Source organism: Myotis yumanensis, unplaced genomic scaffold (assembly GCF_028538775.1).
Source record: "Myotis yumanensis isolate MYYU_CA2020_CCGP unplaced genomic scaffold, mMyoYum1.0.hap1 SCAF_2, whole genome shotgun sequence".
Lineage (NCBI taxonomy): Eukaryota > Metazoa > Chordata > Mammalia > Chiroptera > Vespertilionidae > Myotis > Myotis yumanensis.
Window position 1 is genome coordinate 214,657,344 of NW_027223753.1, and position 19,592 is coordinate 214,676,935.

General features: G+C 55.5%; 1 protein-coding gene across 2 annotated transcripts in view; it reads left to right on the forward strand.

The window, feature by feature from the left end:
* Positions 1-19,592, forward strand: part of RUNX1 (RUNX family transcription factor 1) — a 189,400-nt gene that overhangs the window by 91,284 nt on the left and 78,524 nt on the right. For both annotated transcript variants that reach the window (XM_070407231.1, XM_070407232.1), the window contains exons 3-4: positions 11,697-11,950; positions 17,829-17,985. In XM_070407231.1, the coding sequence (XP_070263332.1) occupies positions 11,697-11,950; positions 17,829-17,985 (411 nt within the window). The remainder of the gene's footprint in view (positions 1-11,696; positions 11,951-17,828; positions 17,986-19,592) is intronic.

The window sequence follows — 19,592 nt, forward strand, 5'->3', positions numbered from 1 at the left end:
GAGAGAACTGTGAGGACAACACAGCTCAGAGGCTGACGCCCTGTGCCCCTGGCCAGGTGGCTGCTGGCACTGCCCCCTCTCCATGTGACCAACGGCACGTGGCTTAACCTCTTTAACCCTTAGGGGGCAATGGCTCCAGGCGTAGTAGAATGACCTAGCCCAGTGGTCGGCAAACTCATTGGTCAACAGAGCCAAATACCAACAGTACAACGACTGAAATTTCTTTTGAGAGCCAAATTCTTTAAACTTCAACTATATAGGTAGGTACACTGTTATTAACTTAATTAGGGTACTCCTACGCTGGCCTTTGCTAAAAACGTCCTCAATCTGATGGAGGTACGTTCGCTGAGGTCGACCCCTTCCAACTCTCCCATCCACACGCGTCTTGTATACTTGTTTCTCTATCTCCTTTCGTTCATCCTCTATATGTCCAAACCATCTCAACATACCTTTCTCAATGCTCGACACTACATCTTCTTTCACTCCACAACGTTCCCTAAAATTAACTTAATAAACAAAGTTTTAAGTCAACTTTGCACTGTACGTGCGCGCCCACACGTGGTATTTTGTGGAAGAGCCACACTCAAGGGACCAAAGAGCCACGTGTGGCTCGCGAGCCGCGGTTTGCTGACCACCACCCTAGAGGATGGAACGAGACATGCAGGGAAAGCCCTCTCCTCTCTCCCTGGAGTCCCCAAGGAGCTCAGGAATTGCCGGAGACCCGTCGCCTCTGTCCACTACCATTTGCTCCGCCACCTGCACAGGCACCTGAGTTGGTGAAGGCAGTGCCAGGGACTGGCTGTGGCTCGTCCGTGGCTGTGGCTCGTCCGTGGCTGTGACCGGCATTGGTGGCGCTGACAGTGATTAGCTGGCCTTTGCAGTCCCGTTGTCCCTGTGCGTGTCCTTCTGCCTCTGAGTCAGTCGTGTGATGCTATGAGCTCTGCTTCGGGTCGGTTCAGAGGGAACATAGGGGCCCAGAGGGGGGTGCTGCTCAGTGGCCTTCGCTGTCAGCCGGTGGGACACAGGGCCGGGCGCTGGCGGAGTGGCAGCAACAGTGCTCTTCGGGGTGAGCTGTCCTGAGCGGTCACGCCAGGGCTGCCTGTCCATCACAGGAGCCACCGGCGGCGGGCGACTCTTGAGGACCTGGGTGTGGCCACGTGGACCTGCAACGCGCTGTGAATGTAAAACCCACGTAGGATTCTGAAGACGTACAATAAAAAAAGAACGTAAAATATCTCAATAATGTTATATTGATCATATGCACAAATGGGGATGTGTGGGATATATTGGCTTAAACTGATTGAAATATATTATTAGAATTAATTTCACTCGTTTCTCTGTACTGTTTTAATGTGACTGCTAGCAATTGAACATGGACGCATCCGGCTCGCATCACACTTCCAGGGGCCAGTGCTGCTCTAGAAGGAGGAGGAAGCCCGCCTGGCTAAAGGCACGGGCCGCGAGCCGTGAGGGAACCTGACGGGTGCGCGTGGCGCTGTGAGCCGCTCCCCAAGGGCCCCGCCCGCTGCTCACGCCTGGTGCCACGCGGGCCGGCGGCGTGGGCGTGGCCGCCTGCTGAGTCCCAGGCCGGGGGTTAGGATGGAAGATCCTGGGGTCCATTTCAGGGTTCTGTCGTGACACTGGTTTCTGTTCCAAAACCTATGATCAAGGCCAGTGATGGTGAACCTTTTGAGCTCGGCGTGTCAGCATTTTGAAAAACCCTAACTTAACTCTGGTGCCGTGTCACATACAGAAATTTTTTGATATTTGCAACCATAGTAAAACAAAGACTTATATTTTTGATATTTATTTTATATATTTAAATGCCATTTAACAAAGAAAAATCAACCAAAAAAATGAGTTCGCGTGTCACCTCTGACACGCGTGTCATAGGTTCGCCATCACTGGTTTAGGGCCCTGCAGGGGCGTGGAGACCATGAGGAAGAACGGAGACAGTTGGTCCAGGAGAGGAAACTTCACCCAGGGCAGAGGATCCGACCCCCTCCAAGATGGGGAGCGGGAGAGCAGCCCTTAATCCTGCGGACTGTGCTAAGGAGGTTGGCCTGGATTAGGGCGCGGAGGAAAGCCCAGATCGGACCGGATCTGCCGACCGAGGGTTGGGCGACTCACCTGAAAGTGCGCCGGGAATTCGTGGCGGCCTCTGAGGAGACCTGGGAGATTGTGAGAGCCTGAGCGAGCACGGTGGCCATAGGGATGGGAGGGTGATGGATTGTCACAAAGGAAGACGCCGAAGAAAGGACTTGGCAACTGATTGGATGAGGTCACAGGTGAACCCATGGATCCCAGTCTGAGAACAGGGAATCATGGGAGGACAAGCTGGTCTGAGATGGGGGCCGATGGGTTCGATGGTCAGTGAGATGCACGTGACGAGTGTTCATTTCCTCATGGGTCTTCCATCTGAAACACGCACTCACATCTGAATGTTGGGCTTCCCCCCCCCTGCAATGGCTCCCCTCCCCCTCCCTCCCTCAGGCACCTGCCTCCAGTCCCTACATCCCACCCACTTTCCCACCCTCCGCTCCACGGACTCGCTGCTGGAAAAGGCTCCCACGGCTCCCCTGCAGGCAGCGTCGCTCAGTCCTCACCCTCACGGCCTTTGAGACGCGCCTCTCCTCTCAAAGCTCCCACCTGCCTTTGGTGTTGAAGACCCTCTCTCCCCTCCTGACACCCCTTAAGCTGGGTGATCTGAGATGGTCAGTGCTCGCCTGTCCATGGCACACTCCCCAGACAACCTGTGTGAGGAGCGCCTGCCTGTCCCACCCGCACCTACAGTTCTGGTGTGTGAATCCCAGCGGACACTATGTCCTCCTCCACACCCATCCTCTGCGGGTCTTCACTGCCTTTGCTGGCACCTGGGCACAAGGCGGGGTACTCATCTCTCTCCTTCGCCTCCCCCCTCTCCCATCTGCATGTTTCCACCTGAGCAGGTGCTCACGATGCTTGTCTGACCCCTGCGGGGGCTCTGTCCCCTCCGATTCACCCCCCCCCCCCCCCCCACACACACACATACACACACACCTCTGGGAGATTCCTTTCCCTAAGGTGTGAGCCACGTCCCGCCCCCGATTTCACGGCTCTGGTCGAACCCATTGCCTCCTGTGGGTGTGCACATGTCTTCGGGCTGTCAGCTGCACGTGGCCTGTGCGTGTCCAGGTCTGCCCGCATTGTGTCGTCTGTGAGCTGCCACGCCCGGCCTGTCCCAAACCCACGCTCCAACTATCCCAGCACTGGCCTGGCGAGTGAGGTTTCACAAGTTCACGACTTTCTCATGCTGATCCTCCTGCCTGGATTCCTTCTCTTCCAGCTCCTCCCACCTCCCTAGACCCTTCCTGCAACCCTCCCAACCACCTGGGAAAAACCTACCCAACCTCCAGCAGGCAAATCAAACATCACCTCGACTAGGAAGGTATCTTCCATGAGCCCCCCAGTCGGGGCCCTCCCCCTCCCTCCCGTGTCTCCTTTCACCACCTCTCTGGCCCCTGCACATGCCCAGCAGCAGCCTGACACTCCCTGTTCTCAGGTATCGGTCCTTAGCCACCCAGGAGCCTCGCACCCTGCCTGGCGCACAGGGAGCATTGGAGGGATGCTGACGGGAGGAAAATGAAACACTTCCTATCTGGGAATGCCCTCCAGGTGCCATTTGAAAAAACAGTGGAAGCAGGAAAGGAATAGGAATCCATTTAACATTTATTATCAATTCAAAAGCCTCTATGCAAATGGACCTTGACTTGCTCCTCAAACTCTGTGGCTTGCCGGGAGTCACTTCAGGATAGGCCTCCCGAAGCCTTGAGGTTTGCATGGCGGGGAATTTCAGGAATACTTTCCAGTGGAGACCTTGAGACGGGGGAGGAGAAAGTAACAGATGAGATCAGAGTCTCACTTCTCAGAACCCGACAACGGCCGCCCATAGGAACACATAGCTGTGGTCAGAAAAAAACATAGCTCATCATGCATGCAGACCCATATGTGGATAAGCGTGCGTATGTGTGCGCATGTGTGTGTGTGTGTGCATAGAGATCAAGAGTGAAGCGAGCTTGTCAAGTTTCCTAAACTCTCCAAGTAGGAGGTTCCTGGTCTGTAAATGGAGATGGACATGGTATTGCCATGAGGATTAAAGCAGGCGAGGGAAACAAACGCACTTGGCCATGGCCTGGAATATTAGTGGCATAGAACGAGGGAGGGAGGGAGGGGGGGTGGGAGGGAGGGATTGAGGTCTCTGCAGGATCAGCCACCACATGCAGCGCCCACAGTCAGTCACCAGCACACAGGCCTCTCCCCTCTTAGAGTTCAGGTTCCAGCACCTTTACCACCTGTACCTGCTCCTTGGACAAGTCCCTTCCAATCTGCACAGGGGCGGCTTCCCTTGGGGACACCTGGTCCCTCCCCTGCCCTCCTTCCCCTCCCCCCCCCACAGCTGGGGGCACTGGGCAAAGCAAGCAAGCTTTCCGCATCTCCTCATGGCTGCCTCGGTGGTGGTCAGGTTTAGGAAGAAAACCCTGGCTTTCCTCTCAGAACCCCTGAAACATTGGGCGCCCGAGGAAACACTTGTCACCCGCGCCCCCTGCTTCCGGCCTCAGACATGGAGAGGCATCCCAGAGTCCGTCCCCAACCCGCCCCCGCCCCCCCCAGGAACGTCCAGGGTGGTCGGCCTGCTGGTCTCTTTGCCACACATGCAGCCCCTGGTCAGTCTGACTGGCATGGTCCCTCCGGAGCCGCGCCTGCGAGCACCCAGCTTGCTGACTTGGGGCACTTTGTCACCTTTTACCCGCCCGCCCCCCCCCCCCCCCCCCCGAACCATCATTAGCGCAAATGCTGCTGCCCGGCCCTGACGCTGGGCTTTTTAAACCTCTTATGGAGTCGTTCCAGGCACACGCACGCCGCAGTCTTGGTGTGGCAGGCGCTTCTCTGAGACTCGCCATGTTCAGCTCCTTTCATCTTTCATGGTGGAGCGGCCCTGCAGAACCCTTCATTATTTTAGTTGCTTTTTTTTTCTTTCTACTTTGGCAAAAATAGAAGACCAAGGAGCTGCAGATCTTGTTCTCCTGCCTCCTTAAACAGCGTCTGGAACAATGACCTCCTTTCTGCGTTTTAAGGGTTTTTTAAAGCTACAGGAGACTAATATTGTGGGGTTGAAAGCTTTAGGTCTGCTGTGTTCGAGATGCTCAGAGTCTAAGGCCTTGAGAAATGGCATTTCCCGCAGGTTTGTGGCCGAAATGCTGACCATTCTCGCCACGGAAAGCTGATGACGTGGCTTCGCACTCAGAGCCCCGTGTGTGGGTGTCACCCAAAAGGGAGGACCCGCGTCCTGGACTGCCCTCCCTGGGCTGTGCTATCGCCCTGCCCAGCGAGGGGCTCCCATGTGGAAGTTGCCCTGGGGCACTGTGTTCGGTAATGATGGATAGCATCTGTTATTTTAAGAATGCGAGGTTTTGACACAAATAACCTGCCCTCCTCGCAAAGGGAAAGAGAGGAAAGCGAGCAGGAAGGAATATTTCAAAATCCTATCCTTGGGAGAAAATGATCAGAATGGTTAGCCATTGGTGCGTTTCTCTCCTGAGGTGTATTCCCAATTGTTCCTTTTCATCACTTTAAAAAATGTGTATTTTCACTTCCTGCATCGAAGCCTCTGCCCCCTGATAGATGGTTACATGCTTTTGCGTAACTTCACGCGGCACGCCGAGCCAGTCTGCACGCTCCCAGTGGGTCTGTAATGTTCGTTAAATAAACCTCGGTGGTTCCGTGAGCGATAGAAGCAGCGTGAGCAGCGGGGGAAAACGGGTCGCAGGCACAGGAGCCCTGAGCACCTGTAACAGTTCATTTTTCATTTACCGATTCACTGTTTTAAGCTCTGTTGGTGCCAACGCTGGACAACGTGCCTTAAAAAATCTCCAGTGCTCAGAGGTGTAAGAGGCGATACGCTGGCAAAAACAGTGGAGGGGGGTTAGTTTTTCTACTTGCCTTGCCTGCAACTAGAATGAAATGCATCAACCCTCGGTCAGTTTGGCGTTTGCTGTCAGTAGAGCCATACAACTATTTTTCCTCTTCTCCTCTCTGTTCTTCCAGAATGTACACACGGAATGAATCCTTCTAGAGACTTTCACAGTATGTTAGACTCCCCATTATATTTTTATAAAATATGCATTCACATATATATGCATATGTATGACTTTTATGTATATATCCTGTAAGTGATGTATGATATAAATTAACCAAATAATTAAGGCTTTTTTTGCTGATTCAAAAATACTTAAAAGCTATTCTCTACATTGTAAACGTCAAGCCCTATAAAATGTCCCCATGAAACCTTAAATGACACCCTCGGTGCAGCAGCTCTACCCCAATGCATGCCACCGGGATAGGCGGCTCTCCCTGACTCTGCAGAAGGAGTTTACGGCCTTTGTTATGGGAGCGGCAATGCCTCACTTTTATGGGGGCAAAGTGTTTACTCAGCAACCCCTAACTCTGCAGAAGATGGGGTTTGACATGGTCTCCATCTTGCCACCTGTGAGCTGCACAACTGAGGCGTGAAGTTAAAGTGAAATAGTCACGCATCAACCACAGTACCTCATGGACCCCACGGAGACCTGCGCTGGGGGAGGTGCCCTGGGAGGACTAAGGATTAGATTTCAAAAGGGAAGCTCCTCAAAGCCCCTCCAGAGGAAGAGCTGTTCCATTAACCCCCCAGGCTGGGGCCCGGCCTGTGCAGATGGCGGGTCTTCTGTGCGCACGTCCACAAGTCCCTCTCCTCCGAAGTTCCCTTCCCCCGGACATGGTGCCAACTGCAGGAATTGGGTCAGAACTGCTAGCAAAAAAAAATACATTCTCTGAATTTTATTTTCCCTTAAACGGCACTGAAAACAGAAATAATTTTCAGGAACATCCCATTTTTAGAAGTGTCATTTTAGGAAGATTTGGCTCACCGGGGGGATTTTGCACTTAAGGGAATGCTTAAGATTCTAATCCCAACTTTCTGCATATTTTATTTTTGACAGGGTTTTGAAAAGGAAAAAAAATGTAAAATATTTAGATATTTTCTGAGACCACCTCTAGTGACAGATTTCCCTAAAGCTGAAGAAGAAAAGACGGCCCTGTTTTCCAGGGAAAGGGTTATTTTTCCTTTCAACTAACTCAGCGCTACCTTTAAAACTCACCGGGAAAACCTAGATCCCAGTGCAATGATGAGCCTTGTTGAAATTTCCGCCAGGGAGCCAAGCGGGAAAAGCCTGGCATAGGCATCCGCCCTACAGAGCCTTCAGTTCTACTTTGCTTTGTGGCAAAGGGGTCAGGGCTACCCCAGGGGACTCGGGGAGGGACTGTGGCCACGGCCCTCTCCCTTCTCCCAGAGGCAGAGGGGAAAGGCTCTCTCGCCCGATGACCTGAGCCGCCTGGTAGGAAGGAGTTCATTCCGCGCAGGAACTTCACGAGCTGCGTGAAAAGCCCTTAGCACTGGGGGTGCGGGTCCCCCTGCGCCGAGTCCCCTGCTTCCCACTCACTCCGGTGCCTCGCGGCTACGGAAGGCTCCGCGGGGGTGGGTGTCTGGTTCGCAGGTGTGGGAACCCCAAGTGCCGGCCAGATTCGGAATAAACCAGCAGGACTGTCCTGCTATCACCATCCCCCTGGGCGTGCGAACCGGGGTGCGCTGGTTGCGATGCTCAGCGGGGCATCTTGAAAGGCTGCGCGGGGAAGCATCTATGGCTGCACCTCTCTCCCCACTAAGCTGGGAAGTTGACTCCCGCCAGGAGGCCTGGGGGGCGGGGGGAGCCCGACCCGAAGCCCCTCGCGGGGTTTAGGGTTTCAAACCGTCCCAGCCCGGGAGGAGCCCCCTCTGACCCTCCTGAGGCGCGGGTACCCCGATCTGCGCTCTCCCCTCCGCTGGGCCCATGTTGGCCTGAGCCGCCCCGCGCCCCCGTAGGCCCCTGGGGATGTAGCGCAGGCCCCCGGAGTGCCCGGTGGGCTCCTGGGCGAATGCACGCGCCGGACAGCAGCGCTTCTCGCTCCCCGAGTCCTCCAGGGCGGGCAGCGGCCGGTCTGGTCTCCAGGCAGGGGCGCCGGCGCTTTGGTGACTGCGCGGCATTTGGAATCCCTTGGCCCACGCAGAGGGTGGGCGTTTGGGAAGGGGGGGGGGCTTTATTCATGAAGTGGGGCGTCTTAAAAAAAAAAGACAAGTGAGTTTTCTGTCTCAGACCCCAGGCCAGAGAAACCATCAAAACGCAGCGGATGCGGGCGGACCCTGACTTCCCGGAGGAGCAGGGCCGGCCCACCTGGGAGAAGCGCGGGGGGCAGGAGGTTTCTGGGGACCCCCGCGCACGGACGGCCTGGGGCGGGCCGACCGCGGTGTCCGGTAAAGGGGCTTCGGGAAGAGACCCCGACGCGGGCCAGTCGGGACAGTAGGGACGCCGTGCCCCCCCGGTTCCCGCGCCATCAGCTCCGCTGCTGGGCAGCTGGGGCCGGACGCGGCCGCGCGGGCTAGCTCCCTGGGCCGTTTCCTGTCGATTCCCCCAGAACTGAAGTTCTTCCAAGAGCAGCCCAAAGGCCGCGAGGGCCGGCAGAACCCGGTGCCTTCGGGGCGTTCCCGGGTGCAGTGCGGCTGCTGGGCGTCCGGGGCGGCGAGCGAGGGCCGCTGCTGCCCCCTGGCGTCCGCGCGGCCGCGGTGTCGTCCTCCAGCCGCTCGCCCGGGGCGCCTCGCTGGTCCTGGGACCCCGGCAGCCGCCTGGCACCCTCCATGGCCCTCGCCCCCGACAGGCAGGCCCGCTGGCAAAGCCTGATGGGAGTGCGGGGCGGCAGTCCCCCGACCGCGCATCTGCCGGGGGAGGGGGTACGGGGGGCGGGGGCCCCCATCTCGAGGGAGTTGAAATTGAGGGCTCCGAGGGGCAGGTGGGGACGGGCTCCGTGTGCGCCCTACCTGGAGGTGAGGGACCCCCGCAGGGGAGGGAGGGACCCTCAGTGCGGGGGACAATGCACCGGGGCGGGTCCCCCTAAACTACGCACAAATGCCCGCGGCGCCAGGCCCAGCGGGAAGTTCCCGCCCGCGCGCGCAGGGGCAGGGAGAGTAGCCGGGCCGTTTCCGGGGAGCCGTGGGTGGGTGTGGGGCTCCGGCGACCCCGGCCCAGCGCGAGGTTTAGCGCCGCCCGCGGGGCAGCCGCGCTCGGAGGACGGGGGCGAACCCGGCGGGTGCTTGCAACTTTCTTTCCAGTCGCAAGTTCTTTGGGGTCTTTTCTCACTGGGAACCCCCTTTGCCGGCCGCTAAGCACACTCGGCCGGGGCGAGGCGCGCTGCGTAATTAAGCCGCAGCCCAGAAGCGGCGAAAACACCAATTAAAGAAAACAAGCCAAGAGTGGAAACTACAAACACCAGGCCCGTGTTGTGGCCGGCGAGAACCCTCTGGCTTCAGTAGGACTCAGTGCCCCTCCGCGGCCGCTGCCAACCCGCCCTCTGCCCCCCAGTCCCTTCGTGGTCGAGTCGCACCCACTCCGGGGAAGCCGGGGCTCGGGTGTGGCCGCCCGCGGAGGAGCTGGGGCTGCTCTCCGATCCCGGGAGCCTCGCGGCGGCCGCGAAGGCCGCTGTCTCTCCGGGGTGCGCAGGGCGTCTCCCTCCCGCTGGTCTCCTCCTGCCTCTCCGTGTGCCGTCCTCCTCTTCCTCCATCCACCTCCTCGGTCCCCGGGCCGCAGCTGCCAGCCGCGCCGCTGGGCACTGAAGGCCCAGGGCCCCAGGCCGCGCGCACCGGTGCGTGCGTGCAGAGCCGCAGGGCCGCGGTCTGCCGCGGGGCGGGGCCGGGCCTCGGGGCGCGTGTGAGCCGGTGCGTGTGTGTGCACGGACGCGGGTGCGTGGGGAGCGCGGGGCGGCCGCCGACTCCCAGCCGCGGTGCGTACAGTAGCGCGCGGCGGCGGCGGGGGCGCGCGGGCCAATTCCAGGAGCCCTGGGCGGGGAGCCTCGCCCCGGTTGATACCGGAAAGGCCTGTGATTGGCCCGCGGCCGCCCCTATGCAAACGAGCTGAGGGAATGGAATTCCTCGGGCCGGGCTTACAGTAAAAGCACGTTCATTTCCAGGCACTCTCATTCATAGAGCCAGCGGGCGCGGGCGCGGCGGGACGGTCGGCACGGGCGCCCCGCGGCCGGACCAGCAGGGCAGCACGCCGCCCGGCCCCGCGCCGGCAGGCACCCTTCCCCGGGCTCCGGGGGGACGCGAGAAGAAAGTCAACCGTCGCTGCTTCTCCTTGACCCGCGTTGGAGCTTCGATTTTTTTTTTTCCTTTCGTTCTTACTTTTGAATGAACTGGTTTCTTGGCTGGATGGTTCCACTTCTTTCCTGGCTGTGAACTTTTCCCGGTTGTTTTCCTTTGACAACTGCAGGAGAAAGTGCGCTGTGTCGCGAGGCGAGCCGCGAAGTTGCCTGTGCGTGGCAGTGTGCGTGGGAGTGTGTGCGTGGGTAACTCGAGCGGCCCCCACGTCCGTGTCGATCTGCGCTTCGGCGCCCCCTCCTCCGGAGGCCCGCTCCACCTGCTGCGGTTACTCGGTGGTTGTGGGTACCGCAGGGCCCGGCAGTTCGCAGGCCGGCACTGGGGAGGCCCTGGAGGAAGATCCGCTCGCTGCCGCCTCCCGCCGGGGCTGACTCACCGAGCCCGGCAGACAGCGGCTGGCTCCGGGAGTGCATGTCTGCGTGCGTGTGACTCCGCCGCTGTTCGACTCCCACCAAACCACGGGATCAGCCACAAACTTAACCAACATCCCCAAACCCGAGTTCTCAGATGTGGAGAGCTGTTTCCCTGTGTGTCATCAACGTGGACTTTTTTCTTTTTTAAGATCAGCCTTTCTTTGAAAAGCTGAATTTTTGGAACTGAGCATTCTGCCAGAACTTATTGAGAGACCATGACAAGTATTTCCACCCGGCCCTTCTCCAACTACTGAAGCTGATTTTCAAGGCTACTTAAAAAAAAAATCGGCAGCGGACATTAATGGATTTCTGTTGTGTTTAAATTCTCTACAGATTGTCTTGTAAATATTTTATGAAGTAGAGCATATGTATATATATTTATATGTGTGTGTGTATATATGCACATACATTAGTAGCGCGACCTTCGGAAGTCGCGGCTCTTGCGTTGGAGGACCGAGGCCAGTTTTGCCTGATAAAAGCGGCGATGTTTATGGAAGACGACCCTGTATTTTCTGTTGTGTTGGGACGTTAGACAAAACTCACCTGGGAAAACTGACAGGCGGTTAACTACTGGAACTTCCAAACTGTGCTGTTGCCGGTCCTTTCTCTCTCCGCAGACATGTTGTAGGGGAGTGTATGGGGATTTTGCCCCCCGAAACCTTTGTGACAGCCAAAGACTGAGCTGAAATTCTCAGAGCAAGACTCGGACGAAGACCGTCCAGTCCCCCTTGGCATTTGGCTTTGCATTCTGGTCGCCCACTTTTAAAGCGCTCAGCGGCCGGATGCTGGGAGCCCTGCCCGCCGGGGTCTGAGGCCCGTGGGCAAAACCAGAACTTGCCCCTCCTGGACAGTTAGTCACTTAAGTCAGCCCCCGCCCCCCGCCCCTGCGGCAGTCCAGGCCCCTGAACTTGTATGTTGGTCTCCGGGGAGCTGCTGGCTGAAGATCCGCGCCCCCGCCGCCCTCTGCTAGGAGCTGTTTGCAGGGTCCTAACTCAATCGGCTTGTTGTGATGCGTATCCCCGTAGATGCCAGCACGAGCCGCCGCTTCACGCCGCCGTCCACCGCGCTGAGCCCGGGCAAGATGAGCGAGGCGCTGCCGCTGGGCGCCCCGGACGCCGGCGCCGCCCTGGCCGGCAAGCTGAGGAGCGGCGACCGCAGCATGGTGGAGGTGCTGGCCGACCACCCGGGCGAGCTGGTGCGCACCGACAGCCCCAACTTCCTCTGCTCCGTGCTGCCCACGCACTGGCGCTGCAACAAGACCCTGCCCATCGCTTTCAAGGTATGTGGCCTGGAGCGGGTGGCGGGAGCACGAGCGGGCGGGCGGGCGGGCGGAGGCCGGTGGAGGCCGAGGCCGAGGCGACCCGGAGGCCAGCAGCCAGGCGGGCGCGTCCGGCCCCTAGTCCATCCCCCAAGCACGGGAGCCGGAGCCGGGGATGCTGCGTTGCCGTGGCGACCCTCCCAGGGACCCGCCTCGGCCCACCCGGGCTGCCTCTGGGGAGGGCTGCAAAAATCGGAAGCCCCCAGACCTTCCCCGGAGGGCGGTCGGGACCTCCCTAGCTGGTCTTTAGCTTTGATACGAAGTAGCAAAAGTCAGAACCGCCGGCCGGGGCGAGGCTGGTTGCTCCCAGGCTCCCCTCCCCGCCGCCGGCTTAACCCCCAAACCCTCCCGCCTGTTCTCCATGGAGCAGGGGGAATGGGATGCTTTCAGACCTTGGGTCCCTGAAGACACGCTGACCCGGAGAACTGTCAGGGCTCCCCACTCCCTCGAACATCCCTGTAGCAATTAGCATGTCCAAAGTCCACCGGCGGGCAGTTAAGTTTGCGAAAGTTTTTGAAGTTTTTGCAAGCCTCCAGCCTGCTCCTGCCAGAAGCCTCAAGGAGCGAATCCAGTTTCTTTTCCTGGAACCGGCTCGAGCGGCGTTATCTCGCGGGCTCACCTAGCTTAAGCCCAGCCCGGGGCAGCGGAAGGCAGTCAGGCTGCGTTTGGGAATCGGGGTCTAATCCGCCCGCCTTCCTGTTTGCCGAGCAGGCGACTTCAGCTGAGCGGCCCCAGCCCCAGATCGTGCCCTTGCTTTGAGCTGCTTTTAAAAACCTTGGCCTTCGGTGGGGACATATAAACAACCCCGGAGTTTTTAAACAACCACTCCACCGCTCTGGCAGCGGCCGCCGGAATTTAATTTCGGCCTTGGGGATTCTGTTCTTCGGCCCCGGGTGGGCCTACGCAGGGTCAGCCTTTTAGTGCAATCAGTCCAATCACCTCCTGTTCATTTTAAGAGTGAAGGCAGGCAGGTGAAAAAAAAAAAGAAAAAAAAAGCTGTAAAGAGCAGCTACTCTTTTTTTTTTAATCTGATTAAATTATTGTCCCCTTTAAGGGGAGATCAATTTACTGTCAGCTTTCATGGTTCCAGGGCTCAGTGGGATCTTGATCTAGTTACAAGGAAGAGTGTTCACTCTTTTGCAAAGTGCTGTCGGAGTTCTCTATTTTTAAGCTTTATGCACCTTCCAGACTTCGATTCTGATTCTAAAGCAAAACAGAATGTGCTGTTGGCTCTGCCTCTAGCGTGGCCTCCTGCCCTCTGTCTCCTGAAGGAGAGCGTTTCCGAGGGGTGTGGGCCGCCTGGCCTCTTCCCCACCCCACCTCCCTTTATCTGGATTTGCTCAGGAGCCCATTCCCATGTAAAATCGCCTAATCCCTTCCCATCCGGAGCCTGGCTCCCAGAGAGGACCAAGGCCCCTTGTGAGAGGGCCCTGGAGTCCCGGGCCCCCTGGGTCTCCCTCGGATAAGAGGGAGCGAGCAGCCAGGCCAGCGAGCAGCCTGGGCACTCCCCCGGCGCCCCACATGCAGGGGTCCCTGCTTCCCTCGGGGTGAATCAGGGTCACTTCTGCATCTCCCTGCTCTGCCAGGACCCCACGCCCAGAACTAGGTGATGACTAGAGACTCTGCGGGACTTGGAGCCTGTCGTTTCTCAAGCCACCACCTGGATGTAGTCCTTTCCCTCTGAACGAAGGAAAAAATCAGATAGATTGCTTCATGAGCCTGGGGGGGGGGGGGGTTGTGTTTGTTTGTTTGTTTGTTTGTTTAGCAGAAACCTTACTCACCACAGAGGTTTCCTTTGGAAAATGACTTTTGACTGCTCTTTTTAAATCCAATTTGCTGTACTGAGTGAGGGTGGGTGGGCAGCTACAAGATCAAGGTATGGAGCTCTGGGAACGAGCCCCCCTGCGTCCTGAGAGCACTTGGGGGAAAGGATAGCAGAGAAGTCGGGCCCCTGGACGAAGCCAGGCCCCTTCCTGCGGGAACCTGCTCAGCCCGGAGCTGGAGGAGCCAGAGGCTCTCCGGAGGGAGCAGTGTGGGGGGCGGGGGCGAAAGGCAGCTCAGCCCACAGGCCAGGGCGCCGGTGTGCATGGTCCCGGGCTCCATCCGCACCACCCACCCACCACCTCCCAGGCCGCTTCCCCAGAAATCATTCCTGTACAATTTGGGCTGTAAGTAAGCCTCAGACAATCCCTCTAAGAAGTTAATCAGGAAAGAATTACGCTGTTCCCTGTAATAAGGGGGGAAAATGTGAACCGGTGAGCAAGCCTGGCGATATCGATGAAAAGAGCGGCTAAGCCATTCTTCCAGAGTCTTCTGAAGCCCTCGGCTTTAATCTTTGAAACTAAAGGGAGATTAGAATAATGGATTTCCCTTAAAATAGATGAAAATCATCCCAGTTGCTTATCCGGGACCCCATCATGTGCCCCCCTGCCCCCACGGAGCCCCTCCCTTGTTTAGGGTCCGAGAGAGGTGTAGTGGACTATTGAGAAAACCTTGCCTCTGCTAGTCACCCCTTCTGTACAAGGGCAGCCTGGAGAGCTGTCGGGGAGGCGCCGGGCATGCTTTGTACGAGGGTAACATTACAGTCTGTTTAGGCCCCGCTGCACCGAGTCCGAAGGCACAGCACAGACACGCCTTCCGCGAGCTCAGAGGCCTTGGTGCTGGTGGAATATTCTTTCCATAAGAAAGAAACTGGTCATGCCTCCGTGGGTGCGACCGCCGTCCTGAGCTTGGCAGTAGATGTCATCGCAGCTGGATTGCAGGTTCCACTTCAGAGCCTTCTCTGAAACGCTAGGAAATGAGGGCTTTGAAATAAATGAGTTGTAACTGCAACTTCAGCCTAATTAGAGCGGGTTTCCATGCCAGTTCGAGCTGTGAGCAGCCAGGCCAGGAGCAGTGTGGGTAGGTCGCTGTGTAAAGGGTGGATATTTTGCCCAACTTCCTGATACTTTCAAAGCAGAGAAGTAAAACAAAATATGAGATACCCTTTGGCCGACAAGTCCCTTCTTGCCTGTTTGGTCTGCTCTAGAATGAAAATGTTTGTGTTTCCTCGTCTATTGTGTATCGCTTTTCATTCCCATCGCTTTGTTTTCTGTTTAAAGTTAGATTTTTTTTTTTAATATTCCCTCTATATTTGCTTATCAATGATAAAATCTTTCAAACTATCAGGCTTGTTAGTTTTAAATTGAACAAAAAATCTACCTAGTCTAAGGGCATTTGTTGATCATTAGATGCTGTACATTATCTAAATGAATATGATTTTCCTGGATTTAATATGCTCTTCCTTTCCCACATGAAAAAACACATCCCTCCAAGATCAATAAAAGGCCACATCAGTGATCTTGGAGCCCCCAATTCTCTTTGATTCCTGCTGCATTTTTTTTAAAACCAGAGGGGTAGGAGTTAAACTCCTCATTTTTTTTGTCTCCAATCCCAACCTCCACCATCTTTCCTTAGTTGGCCGCCATGGTCCCGTTGCTGTTTGTTCTACTTGGCACCGCCTCCTGAAGCCAGGCAGTTACTGCGAGGGTTAGGGCGGGCGGTGTGGACTGTGAGCGAGGCCTAGGCCAGAGCACTGTTCGGGGAGCAGGCGCCTCCTAAAGCCAGACAGTTACTGCGAGGGGGGCAGCGTGGATGGTGAGCGCAGTCTAGGCCAGAGCACTGTGCGGGGAGCAGGCGGGAGGCTGGCAGGAGGTTTGGGGAGTTGGAAAGCAGTTGTTTATCTCCCCGTCTTCACGGAGCCTGCCCCCGAGCATGAGTGGCTCGGCCGGAAAGCCATGTGGTGGATCCCGCCCCCGTGTGCTCCCTGAATGTTGCATTAAAATCGAGAAGCCGGGTCACCACAGGGAGAAGGGGATGAGGACGTGAAAATGTGTGTTCAAGGAGACATTTCGACACTCCCAGCTAATTTCACACGGGGAACTGAAAACAGCGAGAAAGAAAAAAAAAGTGGAACCATGTTTAAGAGCCTGAAATTTTTAAGAGAAGAGCAAAGCAAGCACATTTCGTGGGCATCGAAAAAATAGCAGCAGAACTAAATCACCGATCGGGGAGATTGATTTCAATGATGTTTTTTTGAAACAAAAGGGAGTTGTCATATTATTGCTCTTAATTAAACGGCAACACACACACTTATAATGGGAACTAAATGCCTAATTAGAGGGTGCCTGGGGAACAGATAGCTGTGTGTTTAAACCTCCTGTGCAGGAAACATGGCCACCAATTGCACGGAAAGGATGGGAAAGAAAGATAAGGAGCCAGACCTCAGGTGACTGTGCGAGTGGGATGAGGAGGTGAGGAGGTGCCCACCTCCCGCGTGAGGGCCGCTGCTCGGGGCCCCCCGCCCCGCCCAGCACGGGGTCCATTCTCCATCTCGCTCCCAAGAACCCGAGAACTGGAGCATCTTGGGGAATGAGAGCACTAGCGGACCCCGGGGAGTGTGACGACTGAGCAGGCCTCGGGGACGGGACTTTGAGAAACGTGGCTTTGCTGTCGGGCGAGCGAGCCGATGGCGCCTTCTTTACAGACGGGACAGGAGGCTGCACGTGCAGGTGTCGGCCAAAATGAACCAGCAATTCTCAGGGGAAACCGGGAGGTGGGAACAGGAGAGGCGGGCACTACCGAATGCTCGGCTGCCAGGACTGGAAAACAAAAACAGCCAAAATGTGTCTATAACTGGGACCAGCGCCACAGATTCCACTACCGAGAGAGAGAGAGAGAGAGAGAGAGAGAGAGAGAACCAGGGGAGAGACCAGAAATGGCAGGAACAGGGAAAACTCGGGCCTTTGGGTGTGAAACTCTGAGGTCACTTGGAGAAACAGCAACAGTGGCAATGCAGCTGCTGGTACAGGTCCAGGCCAGCAAGACTGTCTCCAGAGGGTCAAGCGATGACCCAGACATGGACACTCCTCTGCGGGCCCCTTCCTGCTGCCCTCCTTGGGCCATTTTGAAATGACCGCTTTCTTGTTACCTGAGCATCAGCACGATGTGTCTGCCAGCTTTCTTCAGTAGCCCTGATAGGAAATCCATTTCCGGTCAATGACATGAAAGGGATTCCTCCTCAGGGTCCACCGGGGGAGGACCCTCAGGCACCTGTGAGGGCGGAGTGAGCACGCCTCGGGGACTCAAGGCGCACACCCGCGACCGGACCGGCCCCCTCCCGAGGTCACAGGGGCGCCGGACAGCGGGCCTCCCCTCGGAGGCCTGAGGTTTGGTCTCAGCCATAGCAAAGGGCACGTCTCAGGGGCCGGCCTGGCGTGTCCCAGCTCGCTGCTCGTGGAAATCAGGAGTGTAGACGTGAGCAGGGGTTTCAAAGGTGCACTGCAGGGGGCAGCTTCGGTCACTCGGGAATCCTCAGCTCTCGGTTCTAAGGGTCAGATTTAATTTTAGGGAAATGAGTTTAGACACTACAAGTCAAGTTGGCCCACGTAGGCCGGCCAGCGGAGGCCTGGACAAGTGGAAGGACGATGGGTTAGGTTGTAAACTTCCAGAAACAAGACCTTCTGGTTTTCAAACTTGGAGAGTTGAGAGCGTTGAGTGTTCAGGAGAAGGCATGGCTTGGCCAGGCCCTTGCTGTAGGTAGTCTTGCCCCAGCCGAGCGCCGTGACCCTACACCACTTTCTTAGGATTTGGAGATTTATATTTAGCCATGCATAGTGGATTTAAAAGCAGAGCTTCCCGTTACTAACTTTTCTGTCGTTTTGCTTAATTTAGGATTGCTATTCGTGTGCAGACTAGCAAGGGTCACGTAATATGCATTTATTTTTGCAGTTGTTCCGTAAATGACACCACAGTTTAGGACACGCCTGATGTTTGCATTTGCCCCTTGACTGGTGTGTAGGTGGTGGCTCTCGGGGACGTTCCGGACGGGACGCTGGTCACCGTGATGGCCGGCAACGACGAGAACTACTCAGCCGAACTGAGAAACGCCACCGCGGCCATGAAGAACCAAGTCGCGAGATTCAATGACCTCAGGTTTGTCGGCCGGAGTGGAAGAGGTAGGTAGCTGAACTTGAATCACAAACTATTTACATGGCAACCGACCCAAATTTCAAAACCTCTAGAAATTTCTGTGGTGGGATCCCTGGAAACACAGTCTTTCTTGTTATTATTGCTGCATCGAGCCTTTAAAAATATTAATTTAGAATTTAACATTTTTAACAGAATCTAGTTTTACATTATTGCTTTCTGATCGGCAGCATGTAAAACATGAATTTTGGATTTCAAGGAAACCCCTCAGCTCTTTATGAAAGTGTAAAAATATAAAACTAGGATTATTCAACGGGGGTTCTGCCTTTGATAATTATCAGAAATCTCTATAATGGGAGCCCTTAACTTGGGATCCGTGTGCTCCCTGTGGCAGGTGACAGGGTTTCAAGTGACCACGTCTAATAATTTTAAGGGAGGGGTCGTGCATGATTATTGAAATGCGGCTTCAAGTAAGCTTACCCTTTTATGGTAAAATGTGAAGAAATGGCGGTTGGTAAGCTTGACAGAATATGACTTCCTGGTACATGGAATGTGGGTGCCTTGCTCTCGCTTGAAGGGTTTGGCCCAGCTCACGTGTCCAGGGCTGACAATAGGAAAGACTGGAAGATCCAGGAGAACCGTTGGGTCAGGGCAGTTCTGTGTGTGGTGTTATTATTTGTTGCCCGTTATCGAAGTATGAGAGCAGAAAGAGGAGTGACTGTTGGCTCTTCTGCTTTCAAATTACTTTCAAATATTGTGTTTTCTCTGTATTCTAAGAACCCATGTCACACTTATAAATAGCAGTAAGCACTAGAAGTTTAATTGAAAGAGGCGGGATCATTTGTTTTGAAAATCTAATTTTTATAATAGAAAAAAAATATCATTTTGAGTATAGTAAAAGACACGGTAAGCACCCAAACAACAGCCGATGATTGTTGTGCTAAAAAAGTAAAGGTACAACCATTGGACATTTAAACAAGAATCATCATTACTCTTTATGAAGGCATTCGAAAATCTAAGGAAATCTGTGTTCTTAGGGGTTTTGATTAGTTGGAGAAGGGAAGATGGTGAAGGGAGGGGTGTTTGGCTATTGTTTTCAAAATAGAATCATAGTGAGGGTAATTTAAAAAGCATAACATGATTGAAAGTCTAGGTTCATCGCCCTAACTATGTTAATAATAGGACAATGCAAAGAAAATTATATCCACTGATTGGAAGCATGAGGGATGCTATAAGGGATACAAGCATAAGCCATTAAATGGGTTCACTTGTTCTATTAAAAGTCCCCGCCTCTCAGTAAATGGAACTCACATTATGATTCAGAGATGTGTGTTTAGAAAACATCTTGAAGGCTTCGGACGAGTAGCTGGCAGCGTGGGTGCGAAGCCAATAAAAACCAAGGCCCCACCTCCCGGTCCGTGCCTACCGGCCCGGCTCTAGCCACCTCCGTTCCGTGCCTGTGGATTTGCACTCTCAGGACTTCGTAGCCGGGTAACCTTCGGTGGCCTTTCCGGAGAAAGTGATATCAGCACCGTGTGCCTCTGTGTGGCTCTTGTGTGTCAGGTTTGGGTGATAAAAAGTCGTGGAAACGATTCAGTGGCCAACGCCAGCGACATTTTTCCACAAGAAGCTCCGT